General features: G+C 46.9%; 1 protein-coding gene across 4 annotated transcripts in view; it reads right to left on the reverse strand.

Annotated features, from left to right (window-relative positions):
- LMF1 (lipase maturation factor 1) overlaps positions 1–15,283 on the reverse strand; it is a 159,838-nt gene that overhangs the window by 17,618 nt on the left and 126,937 nt on the right. For all 4 annotated transcript variants that reach the window (XM_052679640.1, XM_052679643.1, XM_052679642.1 and 1 more), the window contains 2 exons: positions 4,721–4,895; positions 2,164–2,317 (listed from right to left, as the gene is read on the reverse strand). In XM_052679640.1, the coding sequence (XP_052535600.1) occupies positions 2,164–2,317; positions 4,721–4,895 (329 nt within the window). The remainder of the gene's footprint in view (positions 1–2,163; positions 2,318–4,720; positions 4,896–15,283) is intronic.

Here is a 15,283-nt window from a genome sequence, read left to right on the forward strand (position 1 = left end):
TTCACATAATCGTATATTCATTATAAGCTGCAATCCTCTTTTTATTGGTTTACATAGGCTGGAATTACAAACATATTACAGCAGCATTTCATCACATGCTCTTTAGGTTCTGGTAACTGCTGAAGCAGAAACCATAGACTGAAGAAGAAAACTAACAACAACCCAAAGAAAACAATCTCCCGTAGCTTCACCGCTCCAGCCTTCAAAGAGGCTCAGGGGTTGTTTCTTTCTCTCTGAAAAAATGGAGAAACTTCAGTGTTTTCCATAACCTTTTAGCACTGGTATTTTTAATTTTTTTTTTTTTTTTCCTCTAAGTTTGTTATTTTTCCTATAATGTCTGCAGTTCAAAACATCGGAGACAACAGCCTATCCATGTGATGTCCTGCAGGTGTGCTCTGCACCTCCAGAGCTCACAGGGGGCTCTGCTCCTCCCAACCTGATGCTCTCCTAAAAGCCTTATTACTGCTGCTCCTCCTACAAGACCTGCTCACAGCCCACCAACCCAGAGCAGCCCCTGGGGAAGGAAGGCAGCAGCACAGCCAAACCCAAGATGCGTGCAGAAAGAACTGGCTCTGTTGTCACCTCTGTGGTGGCACATAAGCCATTCTGCTCATTTCACCTTGATGCCCTTTGCCTTGTGTTCCCCAGCTGCAAGCTTTCAGGACAAGGTTGCCTTACTCTGTTGGCTAGTTCTCCATAAGCATGAGGTGTTTCTCAGCATTTTCACAGGTGTTTTGATCAAGGAGAGGCAGTGGGACAGCACTCACCATGGACTGCAGGTTGCCTAAGCTTGCTGGCCTGTGCTCCAGAACCCAGACTCAGGTTCCTAATGCAGGTGGAGGTGCTTCCCCTGTCCAGCCCCATCTCGCAGCCCTCAGTGGGATTTCCTGAGCTGACAGCAGCAGCCAGACTGCTGAGCCTGTCCTCTCCATCTGTCTTGCTCTTTTTTTTCTTTGAGCCCATTTATACTTTTGTCTCCGCAGTTTCCTGTAGCAATGAATTCCCCAAGTCACTCGTTGGAAAAAGCACTTCCTTTTGTTGGCCTTAAATCTGCTACCCAACAGCTTATGTGAATATTTACATGAGGGACAGCGAACGTGCGCACGGGAAGAGAAGTTCACCATAAATAAAGTGGGCTGGTGATGGTGAGGAATATCCACTGGATGAACTCTCTTATGGATATTTTCATCCCGCTATTACATCTGCTCCATCAGTATAATGAGCTCACTAAAAGTAGCTCAAAGAAAACAAATTATAATTCAGTGGGAAAGAAACCTGCTCCTTCTTCTCTTTCTCTCTCATAAACAGATATTCCAAGTCTACGGCTACTGGAAAGATTCCTGTTTGGATTTAAGGCTATTGGACCACACTTCTTGCTGCTGACAGTGGAGAGCTATATGACCCTGCTGGAAGGAAGCTCTATGAGAAGGACATGGGAGTCCGGGTGGCCAACAGGTGACTGTGAGCCAGAAGTGTGCCCTGCTGGCCAAGAAGGCCAATGGGACCCTGGGGGGCATTGCACAGTGAAGCCAGCAGGTGAGGGAGGTTCTCATCCCCTCTGCTTTGCCCTGGGGAGGCCACAGCTGGAGCACTGCACCCAGCGCTGGGCTCCCCTGTCCGAAGCAGACAGGGAACTGCTGGAGAGAACCAAGAGGTCTACAGAGATGGTGGGGGCCTGCAGCACCTCCTGAAGGGGAAAGGCTGAGAGAATCAGGGCTGTTTAACCTGGGGAAGCGAGGGATCTCATCAATGCTTAGTAGTATGAGGAGTGGCCTTATAAGGAAGGACATGATTGGGCACGGTGCGGATGTGTTGATGGTTGAACTTGATCTTACAGACCTTTTCCAATCATTTTATAACGATTCTATTAAATATCTAAAAGGTGGGAGTCAAGTGAATGGGGCCAGGCACTTTTTGGTGGTGCCCAGCTACAGGACAAGCATCACAAATGAACGCAGGAAGCTCTATGAGAAGTTTCTTTACTGTGAGGGTGACAGAGCCCTGGAACAAGCTACCCAGGAAGGAGGTGGAGCTTCCTTCTCCACAGATATTCAAAACCCACCTGGACGTGTCCCATTGCAATGTGCTCCAGGGAACTTGCCTTAGGGAGAATTTGGACTGGATGACCCTATGGTTCTGTAGCGTGCCATTAAAATGCAATACCTGCCAAAAGCTCCGTAGGTGTTGACTATCCTGAGGGGGTTGAAGGACGTATTCATAACCTGTCTGGAGCTGAGCAGGTTGATGACGACAGGCACGCTGAGGTAGGCGATCAGGAGCCCAAAGGAGATGTTCACCACCCTGCGGATGTGGCATCCTGGGGGGACACGAGAGCAGAGCAGAGGGATGTGAGTGCTGCCCACAGCCAGCTCTGCCCCGCAGCCAGGAGCAAACAGCCGGTGCTGCTGCCAGCTGCTATCGCTGAGCAGATCTGCCTTTCTCTAAATAGTCTGAGAAAGGGCTAAAAAGAAAAATGTCTAAAATGTGAGATTAATCATTGCCTTGGAAGTGGGGAAAGAACACAGCTGGCACCTGCACCTTGCTCAGCATCATCTCCTGGGCTGTATCTAGCTCCTACCACCCAGACTCGTTTCTGCCTTTCCCTCTCTGTCCTTATCCAGACCCCTCTCCTCCCTATGTAGTTCCTTACCCCTTATCATTAATGCAGGAGCAGTGCTCTGTTGGCCGGGCTGCATTCACGTGGCATTTGGAGTTAGGGAGAAACCTGCTGCAATCAGACAAATAAGCAGCGGTGACCTCTGAAGAGCTCCTATGTTTATGGCCGTTTTTAATTTGTTTAACATTAACAGCCAACGGATCAGATTCAAAGCAATAGCACACAGCTTTCCCCTTATCTCTGCAGGAGAGGGATGTTTATTTGAACCCCTCTCAGAAGCTATTAATAATTGTTTAGTCTGAGAACATTTCTGGAGCAGCACTGGATTTGGAAAGGAGCTCGCCAAGATGCCTCCCCCCATCACTCTGCTCCACTGTGGGGTGCTTGGGCAGCATTTTGTCTCTTCAGTGAACTCTGTAGCTGCAAGCAAGGATCAGGCTCAGCCCCAGAGCACTGCACGATCCCTTAACTGTGACCCAGCTCCACGAGTCAGTTTCTGGCCCTACACACTGCTTGTCCTCCACCTCCTGCAGTTAAAGGACTCACAGGACCCTGCCCTTCTCAGTCCTGATGCTGCAATTGTCACTGTACCTATGGGGTGACAGCAACGTTGTCACAGAAGGAAAAGGGCTTACTACTGGAGAATACAGCGAGGATGGAGCAAGACTTGGGAAAGGCCATGAGCCAACAGGGTCTGGATGAGCAGATGGGAGCCAAGCACTAGTGGTGGGAATTGGAGCTCCCAGTGGGAAATACGCACATGAGGATGTAGTCAGATCCTGTTAAACCAGGTCACAAGTGGGACACCCTCCTGTCTTCTGCTCTTGTGACCCAGGGGTGAGAGTTCCTCTAAGCCTCTTGCCACACAGCCCATCAGTGCCAGCTCAACAGCCTCTGCTTTGTTTGCAGAAAAACATGCAGAAAACCAAATTCACACTGAATATTTATCCATATTGCTTTAAAATTCCTCCCCAATTTTTTTTTGTTTGTTTTAAATTCCAGCACAGGGACACATTTACAATCCAATCCCAACCAAATATGTAATATAGGACACAGAACACTTAATGAAGCTACATCAGCCTTGTGGGAAGCATTGCCTCTGGCCAATAAGCTGCATTTCTTGGTACGGGAGAAAGGACTAGAGACAGATGCTTTGTCTTGTTGACATTTTTCACTCCTCTGACAGATGTTCAGTGTATTTAAAAATGAGCATCTGTGATTGTTGTTGATATTACAGGCAATTTGTCGCTAGTAAGCGGTTTACAAAAACACTACAAATAAAACTGTACATCTGTTACACAGCCCCATGAAAAATACCCCCGTGCTGCTTGTGCACCTCCTGAAGCCAGGCTGTTTGAAAACTCCCTCCAGAGGGAAGCATCACAGTAACATGAATCCCTGTTGGTAAGCTACAAACCCCCTCGTATTTGCTTTCTTGTGTTCCTGGTATGAACAGGAGTTTGCCTCCATCCTACTTCTGGGGAATCTGGGATGCTCTGGGGCAATTCCCTCCCTGTAGGCATAGCCAGGAGCAGCTGCTCTGCTCTCCTTTCCCAAGCAGGATGTTGAGCTCTCTTTTCAGCCCGTGGAAGAGCTGCTGGCCCCACAGTAAATCAATAATCAGTTCTGCTCTTCCTGGAAGTCCAGCCCCATCCTCAGTTACTTATGCTCTGATGCCCATGGGCTCCTTGCCCCAAAACTGCACTGGGTGTTTCATCTTTGACTTTAAATAGTCAAAATAAAATAAAACAGATCACAAGTGAAATGGTGCAATTCTACAGTACTTATTTCAAGTTGGAATCTGATGCTGGCTGGTGAGCACAAAGCCAGGAACCCAGCTGCGTTCCCTATGCAGGCAGCACTGTACCTGCACTGGGACATGCCCTCTAGTGGCACCGACACAGCACAGATTTACAAACCAGCTGCTGGCTTTGCACACATCTGTCAGGAGTGCAACGTTCAGATAATATTCACATCCCAGAGGGAACCGCGTAGGGGGCAGAATTTTCTCCTTGTCCACTCACGTTTGTTCCAGAAAGAGAGGATAGAAAGCCTTTGAGCTAAGCACACCTCTTTGCCACTTCCCTCCTCCCCAGAACTCACCTAGCCCTATGGGGGGTTGCTCACTGCTGCCCTGCAGCTGCAGCACACGCTCCTTCACCCCCCCACGCCCAGAGCTGAACAGGAAGGCCAGGCTGTGGTCATCAAAGCAGGCGATGCTGGGCACGATGGTCAGCCAGTTGAGGAAGCTCAGGTTCCCACTGATGATCAGCAGCACCTAAAGTGGAAAGAAGGAAGCAGACGGTGCTGTAGAGTTTGGAGGACGCCTCAATAGCTCCCACCTCTTTGAGGATTTGTTGAATGCAACTCCCTTAAAAACAGCTTTAGAAACGCTTGGAGTGGCTCCGGTCCTCAGTCCAGCCTGGTCTGAGCAGCCCTAAACACACAGCAGCAACCAAAGCTCTCCCCTTGGCTGAGCTGGTGCTCCTCTACCAGGGGAACTCAAGTGCAAGTGTACTGCAATGGGAAAGTGGCACAAGACCCCCTGCTCATCACACAGCTTTGGGACAGGTGACCCAGACAGGTCTCACCATGCCATACCTCAAGGAGAAAGCAGAACTCCTCCTGCTCCCAACCCCACACAGCAACAAGGGCTCATTCATCATCCCCATGATGTCCACGTATCCATGAAATCAATGTTTCTGAAACCCTTCAAAAGGAAATATTGGACTTTCTAATTAAAGAGCAGCTTTAAATATAGAAGCATGCTTTTTTTTTTTTTTTAAGAGGCGTTTTTAATTTTAGCTTTTATTGCCCATTTATGAGAACTTTCTTCATGTGTGAGGAATAGAAAGTGGAAAAATGTGTGAGCCTCTGGAGGAGTCTCTGTAAATATTTGTGTACACTGGAAAAAAGACCTTTTGTAGGTACACATTACTTCTTCTTGCTATTACAATGTCTTGAAAAACAGAAGGAACCTTCTTGCACCCTAGTTCTCCAGCAAGTCCTAATGAGTGCACAGCAGTGGTGTTTGGGCACAGCCCATTTGGCCTTGGCCATGAAACATCTTCGCAGCATATGGCTTCATTTTGCAGCCTTCCCTCAGCTGCATGATGTCACTTCCTTGCCATTTCCATCCATGAGCTGCAGTGAAGATGCAGCTGCACCTCTGCTCAAGGTACACCCCAAGCTCCACAGAGCCCTTCATTGCAGCCCCATAAACCAAGCACACAGAACAACTGCTGGTTCTCCTCTGCAGCACCCAGTTCCTATTGCAAGCAAACCATGCACACAAGTCTCTGTAAGCACAAGCAATTTCCCCAAGCACAGCGCAGAGATTTTTGCTCCTTATCAGAGGGTGTGCTGCCCTACATGTCATGTTCCATTCTATCTGCCCCACTGAGTTCCTACAGCCAGCAACCAGTCCCATGAAGATGCTGAGAGCTGATCCAAAACTCTTTGCCAGCACAACAGCCACCAGTCCAATCCTTTCCTTGCCAGAGTCTGACTGCCTTGCCATCGAGTAGGAATGTGCTGCAAGTAATGCAGGGTGCTGGTGTACAGCAGAGTATGGGAACCCACACATAGAGACAGGAAAAGCAGCTGATGACTGCTCAGGACTATTTCAGTTTTGAGAACTATCTGGATTCCTGTCCCATAAGTCACATTACTTAGAATTTAGCCCTGGCTCTGCTAATTAACTAGCTGCTCTTCAGACGTATTAAAACAAAAAGGAAAAAATAAGAAAGAAGAAAGTCCCATCATCTTACCCACAAAAAAAAAAAAAGACAAAGCTGACTTCATGCATTACATATTGAAAAATAATGCTCTGATGTAATAAAGCCATTGAGTTTGCAGACTTCAGAGCAACTAATGAGAACCTCCCACCTTCCAGCTGGGCTGAAAGCTGTAACTCTGATTGGTACCATGATCATTCTATTTAAAGAACACTTCTCCATTACACAGCTGAGCTTTATCCTCTCATGAACTGTTCACTCATGATTTTTAGTGCATGTAGTCAAGGAAGACTTTTCAAGACAGCAGGAACAACGATGCCCCAGCAGCGGGGACCATGCTGCTGCCAAATTGGGGTCACCACTGCCTGCCCTCAATCTCCCACCAGTGAAGAAGTGATGGAGTTTTGGGGGAATTCTGAGCACTGTGGACACACGGATACCCTGCAGAGGAGACCCAGTGAGGTGACCCAATGATCTGACCCAAAGACAAGCAGACCCAAATGGGAGTTGGACAGGGACCTTTAAAGGTCCCTTCCAACTCAAATAGTTCTATGATTCTGTGAACTGTAGACAGCTGGAGACTCAAGGGAAACATCAGATGACTGCTGGTGAGCTGGAGACCATCAAAAACTTCCCATCTCCCCCACAAAGCACTCCTTTGAGTCTGCCTTCTTAACATACACAAAACCCCACGACGAACACCACCAAAAAGCTACAACCCAAGTGGTGGCTCCTTGGCTGAACCCTGGGAGATACCATGAAGGCTGCAATGTGTTTTATGCACATTCCTTCCAACTGCCCTTGGCTCTGAGCGAGGCATCTCTTTCTGAACAGAGCTCTTCTGGGACTCATGGGGAGCAAGGGCTCTGTGGGAGCTCCACAGCCTTTAGGGATTACCCAGGGCTTGTTATCAGGATTTTGTTACACTCACATAACATGAAGAGGCTCTACTGCAACATGGACCAACACAGTTTGGATTTGCTAGGCCCCGTGGTAAGACACAGTTCCTGTTCTGAAGAAATCTAAATCTAAGACTACAGGGCAAATAAAATTAGAATTTAAAACAGCTGTGTAACAGGCAGTGAAGGGAAGAATTTTAGCACCTAATTTCAACAAGTCTCTCTGGGGAATCACCTTACAGAAACTCAGTCAAGATCACCTAAGGACTCTTGCAGCAGAGCCCAAAACAGGACCAAAATCTCCCAATTACAAATCGAATGCCTTAATTACAAGTCACCCCAAAATACCTACATGCCCAAATGCTAATGCCCTACGGTTTACTCTTGAGGGCTCTTGCCCAACGTGCCCAGTCCTCCCGTGAAAGAGGCTCATTTTTGTGTACTTGGTATCCTGTTGGGGCCCTATGCTTGAAAATAAGAGGTGGCCACCCAACATACAATTCTACAATCCAAACATCACTAACACACTCAGTTCTGACCTGAAGACTTTCAGCTTGCATTGTATTAAAAATATGTACAAAAACTAATAAAAATGACAGCAAATAAATGTTAAAAACCTTATCATTTATGTCCCTTTGAGATTGGCACTTTAAAAAAAAACAACACAGTGACTTGCAAGTTACAGTTTGCCAAGGCCCTGGCAAGAATTTGCAGCAGCAGGTCCACATAATCCTTAAAAAAAAAAAAAAAAGAAAAAAAGAAAAAGAAGAAAAAAAAAGAGATCTGACCAATTGCAGTAACAAAAGCCCTGAGCATTATTTAGTAAAAACAAAAATAAATTAACTTATTTATCCTGAGTTGGATAATTATCCAGGACTATGAGGAGGAAGAAAGCATTTAAATCTGAATTACCCACACATGTTGGGTCTTGAACGTAACATGTTGTACTCAGAAGAGTAAATAAGCTCTGCGTTCCCCCTGTGACCCGTACGCAGTTTAGCTTTCAGTTCAATGCATGTTAATCAGCCTGCATTCATTAGCACACTTCTCAGTTAGCCACTTTGTTAGCGAGCCCCGATGCTTTATTTCCCATTTGATTTGCCTCGCACAATCACAGTAATATCAAGAAAATCGGTCTCCACTTTGTCACTTCTGCTGAGGATTGCTTTACAGCTTTGCACGGAGCGACTGGGTGGTCCAGCAGAGGCTTTGCTCAGTAGTGATTCACCTCTTTATTGCTTGGAAGTCAGAAGCAAGATATCTTATTTCCACCAGCCCTCAAAAGCAGGGGATTCAAAAATAATACAGGTTTGGTGATTTCTGGTCTGTGGGTGGAACCACGAACCCGACACATTTTTAGCTGCAGCTCTCCCAGCCTTGAGCCAGAAGGCACAGTAATGCTACCCCTGCCTGAGGGGGTACACAGTGACTCCCAGAGCTCTGTGCAAATAAATTCCAATGGCACCCCTGCTAGGAAGCTGATGACCAGGAAAACAGTTATTCACAACAAGGAGGGCTGGCTGTCCCACCAATGTTCCATAGCAGGATGCAGGTGGTGGCTGTGAGATCTGTCCAGCCAACATGAGGGCTGAAGTTCTGCTGAGCAACCACTGCTTTCTGCAGCACCCCAGGGTCAGCAGATCATTTGTGATTCCAACCAGTGCTTGCTTTGGCTAACAGTACCCACTTACAAAAGTCTTTGTTTTCACCATAAAACGCCCTTAGCCTCTGTGCCCTGCCCTCCTTACTGTGGCAAAGCAGAGCTGGGTCTGTTCCTGCTTGCTCTCAGGAATGTTGGAGTCTATCTGCAGCACAACTCATGGTAACACGGTTCAAAGATCTCTAAGAAGGGAAACAAAAAGCACGCATGTTCAGTGCTGGCCAATTTGAGGCACATCCCCAAGCTTCCCAAGATTTTACTTCCCCACGGACCGAGCACTTGAATCTCTGGCAATCATAGAATCGTGGAATGACTCAAAGGATGGTTGGGTTGAAAGGGATCTTAGAGCCCACCCACTTCCAACACTCCATTGTGTGATGGCTGCCCCCCACCAGCTCAGGCTGCCCAGGGCCCACCCATGGCATCGGGCACCTCCTGGGATGGGACACCCACACTTCTCTGGGCAGCACAGCCCGAGCCTTGCTGCCTCCGAGGGAAGAATTTCTCTTCAACATCTGACCTAAATCTCTACTCTTTTAGTTTAAAACCATTCCGCCTCATCCTATCACTATCAGATCATATAAGAAGTCGCTCTCCAACTTGTTTCTAAGCTCCTTCCGAATACCAAAAGCCCACAGTGAGGTCTCCCCAGGGCCTTCTATTCGCTCCACAGCAGAGCTGTGCTGCAGCCTCCAAGAATCTTCATGCCTTCCCCTGAATCCATTCCATCAGCTTCAGGAGATGTTCAGGAGCCACGGGGCTGCAGGGCACAGCAGTGCTGCTGCTCCACTGCTGATGTGTGCAGTAACTACAGCCTATATGCACTGTGCATCATGCTCACACCAAGCCAGGTACATTTCTATGGAGAGGTGGGAAGGTGGAGGACAGGCTGTGATCTCCCAGTTCTGCTCTGATTCCTGTTTACCAAGTGTCCTTCTCTTGCTGGAAGATATTTAAATGTGCAATTATAACAAACAGATGGTATCAACCCCTGTGGTGATTTTTAAAAATTTTTTATTAAAGCACAGTATTAATCACGGTAATTGGGTAGGAACTTTAAGGTTATAAAACTACAGCATGTCTAATGAGCGAGCTCCTTATAGGAGGAACTGAGGTTTTTAATCTAATAATGTCAGTTTTATGGATTATGACTGGAGTTTTATGAAGTGTGATATGAAATACTGTGGATTCATGGCTCTCACTGGATTAATTTGGAAAAGTAGTTTTCCTGGTTCTAGGCCCAAAAACAATTATTCCTTACATTTCTGTCCCCTGCACTGTTACCAAACCCCTCTGTCAGAAAATGGGCACCTACACCCATAACTTTTTTACAGGTTAGACTTCTTTGTTTGGCTGGTTTTTATTTTTTAAATCACGGATTGTTACAAACACGCAGTAGGTATGAGAAGCTCAGATTCTCTGCAGCAGACTGTATGTTGGTACAGAAGGAACAACGGGCTGCACGCCACTAAACACGGTTGAGGGCTGTTAAGTAACGGGCACAGAAGAGCAAGAAGTGAGGTGCCCATAAAGAGTATGATTTTTAACAGAAGAAGCTACCCAGCCTTTTCTGCTATCCCAGGATAGCAATGCAACAGAATGAACCAATCTCTTCACAGAAGCCCAGCTCACTGATGGATCCAGAACCACAGTACCTTGGTCCCAGCAGGTCCCCAGGGTCACACCTTGTAAAGCTATAATGGGTTGAAAAGTACCACAATAGTAGTGGGGTGACAAAGCCTTCAGCTACAGCAAACAAGAACAAGCCCAAATGCAGCAGCCACAGAAATGAAAGAAAAGAGCTGCTTACCTTTTGAAGGCCTCAGGCAGGGATCTCCAGCAAAATCCCCTCATCTTCACTGCCAACCCTTAAATGAGGTCTGGGAAGGGGTGGATCCTGGCTGCACCCCTCCCAGTCACTCAGGTGCATTGCATTGCAATGCATGCACCTGAGCTTCCCTGGGTTGGCCCTGCCTTCCCATCAGGTGCTCAATCACTGTTTCAGGTTGTGACTTAGCATTTCTGCTACATAGGTGGACCAGATCAGCAGGTCAGGATAATGATGACCCCTCTATCTACTGGACATGCCACTGGATCTCCAAAAACTAAGACTGCTCTTCAATGAACTTGCACGTCACCAAGAATAACTTAGTTGTTAAAGCTAGGCTGTATGGCTTTATGAAGGATCTGAAGCAAAGATGAACCATGCTCCCTGAACCAGCTGCATTTGCTGCAGCAGGACCAGCTGGTCCCCATCCCTATCTCTCATTGAGCACACTGTAGCTCCACAGCTACCTGTTCCTCTTCAACCCACAGCTCCACCAGCAGCCAACCTCCTGCTCATACAACAGCCTGAAATTCAGAGCACTGAAAGCCGGTCCTTCCTGGAAGAGATAGGGAGGACAAGCCTCAAAAGGCAAATTTGGTTTTCATGTGCCTCCAGTTACTTGCGTACCGTGAAAACACAGCCTCCCACAAAGAAAAACAGGCTATCATTTCCCCATCTGGTTCCAGTTTGAAAAATACTTATATATGTAGTTTTTCCCAACAGTTATTGTAGGCATAGGCAAAAAATTCCCAATAAATGACAACAGCAAGAACATTTAATTTTCCCTATTATTAATTTGATCTCTTGTTAACTTCTTAACTCATTATTTGGAGGAGGATTTAATCTCTGCTTTGCAGAGCACAGAAAAAATACACAGGAAATAATTACCTGTCCATTTGCTCTCTTTTACACAGCAGAGAAAACAGTTTTGTGAATCCCAGAGAAATTCAGAAAGCTATCAGGAGGACCAGGAGAAAAAGAAGCAAAGGGAGCAGTGCCAGTAAGATCAGACAGAGCAGCGGCTTGCCTTCAGCTTACTTTTGGACAGGCTGTGCATTAGGTGATCTCAGCCTAACGCACATTATGAAGCACAGCCCACGTGCATTTCTGTTTTTTCTTTAAACACAACCTGCTCCTGCTTTCCCAGCAGAGAAAAGCCAGTGAATCACCCTGAGCAAGGGCACGGCGTGGGCTGCGCTCTCACTGCAAGCACCTCCAACTTCCTCCTCGTAGCAATTCTGACAACCAAGATCTATGAGTTCGTGCTTTTTTTTTTTTTCCTTCCCAAACACAGGGCTCAAGAAGCCTCAATGCACTTCCTAAGCTCCAAACAGATGCTCTCCCTTTCTCCATCCCTTACCTGCTGGGAGCACACCTAACCTCAGGACACTGGGCACCCCTCAGACACCTCTGCCAACAATTCCATCGGCCAAAAAGGGCAGAAACACCTTCTCAGCTCACTGGGAATACTGTGGAGTCAGGAAATAGCCCAAATTTGCTATCCCAAACATGACTTCATAGGCAAAGGCCGTGTGTTTCCTTCCCACAAGATGACAGGAGGGAACCCACATATTATTACCACATTTAATACAGAAATATGACAATAATAAACCTCAAGCCATGCCTTGCACAGTTGCGCAAACGCCGTGCACCTCCAGTTGGTGAGCGATCCCTCTGCATTATGCAAATAATTCATTTAGAGCCAGAGCAATTAGCTAGAATTCAGTGTAATGTATAACTCGTACACACAGAGATTTTTATTTTTCTGAGCAGCCAAGACTGGGCCTTAAACAACTAAATAAAAAAGACCAAGATTTATGCCTAAAAAAGAGGCACATATTTATAGTGTGTACAACCACTCAACAGTTTGGCTCTCTCCTGAACTTATAAATGTATAATGCAAATATTGATGAATAAACTAAGTACATACACACAAATGGAACCCTGCAGCAATCTTGACTAAAACCTGTCCGGGAGCCGGGGCAGATTTTGATGCATTCCAAATTGTGCTGTAAGGGTTCTGCAGCCCCCACTCAGCACCTGCTCTGAAGTTACAAACAGAATTGTGCAAAAGCAATTGGGAACCCAAACCTTCCCACTCGTGCGACAGACGTGACATTTGTTCTTCATCTCTGTGCAAGGCAATAGGAATGCTTCAACCCATACTCACTTAATTTGCAGCCATTTGAACCACCTACTGCAGTTCCCACCGCTGATGGCATCTGAGGGCAGAGCGTTTCTAGGAAGAAACACAACTTCCAGACTTTCAATGGAAAGTATTTTAAAGAGAGGCAAGAGAGTTGAAGAGGAGTGATGGTGTTCTTGCATACGGCCCTCCCCAACAGCCTTGCAGCAGAACGTACCCCGAGCTCAGCACACGGCCCCTCCAAGACTGGGGCACAGGAGGGAAGCCCAGTGCTGAAGGGTTAAGTTAAACAAGCATCTTTTATCAACAGTAAAGCGCGAGGACTTGGACAAGTTTGCTTTTCTGTTCTGGGAAATTTTATACATTTAACTCAATTGCCAAAGAACTGTGTGTGAATTTGGGATCGGTTGCTTGCTTTGGGTCTGAAACACACCCTGCCTCCCATCCTGACCCGCGGAGTTGGGATGCCTCTGAATTTCTGACTTTGACACATTTATTCTGCTCCGCAGCTTTCTTATGTAAAATACCTCTCAGCGTTGCTCCATCCATCGCCTCTTTCGCTGCAGGCTACAGAACTCCCTGTTAATACATTACAGGCTAAATCACTGCCGAAGGAGTGTTTATGCAGAGTGTTGGAACAATATAAAATGAAAGAATAATTTTACAGAAGGAGGAAATTTTTTGCTACTCTGCTCTGAATTATCAACATCTTTCCATCCCTGACGGTAAAGTTACTTCCTAAAGGGGGAAGCTGTCAAAGATACCCAATGGCAGAAGCCTGTCAGGACCTCCTCTCACTAAAGGGCAAAGAGCAACAACAAGCAGCAAACCCCAGCCAGCGTTCCAGCAGCATCCTACAGGCAGAGGACCCATCTCAGCTAATTCCTTCCTGATTTTACTCTAATTTGCTCCAGAAAGCTGACTTGACTGGCAGGTTCTGCTGGGAGGAAGGAGGGCTCTCCAAGGGGTGAAGCTGAGTCCTTCAGGTCTCGGACAGAGTTCCTGCATGGAGGAACCCGCTGGTTTGCACCAGCATGAGATCATGATCTGGCCCTGATTCAGTGCTGAGAAAACCATATGAGCATATAATTACGGGGCCTTGTGCGGACACTGAAACAGGACGCAAAGCCGAGTTCCTGATTACTTATGGTCATAAAGGAGACCATGGAATCTTCTGCAGAGCGGGGTGCAGGAGGTTCAGGGCCCAGGGCCCAGCCAGGATGGGGCAGCGAGAGCCCTGCAGCATCCACAGACCCCACAGAGCTCTGCATGGCTCTGGGTCATGCTTTAGGATCCATCCACATGACAACAACAGCGCTGTGCAAAACCAGAGAATTGTTACTGCAGAGCACGCCTGGATTTCTTCACTCAGCGCTCACGCAGCGCTCGCTCCGATTAGCTCATTTCATCAATAAAGTCAAACAGCACGTTAAAAAAGTCCTACGTCTATTAACGGTCCAAGCATTTCACTAACCAGCTCCGTCCTGCTCATTAAAAGTGCTTTTATAGCCCACATCGTGCTGAAGTCCAGCCCCAGCGTTATCTCCAGATGAGTTGTGCTGGATGGGGACAGCGGGCTCTGCTGGTGCAGGATGAGCAGAGTGGGGAGAAACACTTCCAATCAGAACTGGAGCATCTATCGAAATGGGATGTGGGACAGACCCAGCTCTGGGCACCTTCCTCAGGAAGCCAGGTCTACCCTGCTGCTCCATGGCAGCGTGAGCAGCTCCAATCTGGTACTCAGCTCCGTCACTGCTGGAGGCACTCTGACACAAGATAAAACAAGGGAAGTAAGCTGGAAGCTGACCCCATAAAATAATAGAATTATTTTTTTTTCCCATTAGCACTGTATGAGGCATTCTTGGAGTGCAGCAACAGAAGCATTTAATGAAGAGCTCCTGCCTGCTGTGGTTACCAACCAGCATCTGGTTTGCACTATGGGAAGCGAGTTTCTTACTAAAAGTGATTGAAGAATGCATCCATGAGAAATTGTTTCATAGCTTCCTTTCAAGCTGGTTTCGGATTTGTGCTCGCCACCTAGTAAAGAGCATGACAGCTTTAAAAAAACAGCACTAAATATAACCACGAATTTTGGATAGCGCCGGGCTGGGCGATGCTTGCCTAGTCAAGTTGTTCTGGGAGCATTTTGCTGCAGGTTTTTATTTTTCCTCTCTGCTGAGGTCTGCTACAACCTCGAATATTAAGACATCATAAGAAAAATTCCAACATGGTAATTCATCATTAAGAGTCACAGTTTTCCATAAGGTGCAAATTTAAGGTTATAAAACTGTCAAAAAGGCAAAAAAGTTACATGGGCTGCTTGTTCTGCTGGCTGGATGCACTTCTGGAAACGGATGCAGGCTTTGGAGGATGGAGAGCAGTGCACGGCTGCAGGA

The sequence above is a fragment of the Tympanuchus pallidicinctus genome, unplaced genomic scaffold, assembly GCF_026119805.1.
Source record: "Tympanuchus pallidicinctus isolate F22 unplaced genomic scaffold, pur_lepc_1.0 scaffold18, whole genome shotgun sequence".
Lineage (NCBI taxonomy): Eukaryota > Metazoa > Chordata > Aves > Galliformes > Phasianidae > Tympanuchus > Tympanuchus pallidicinctus.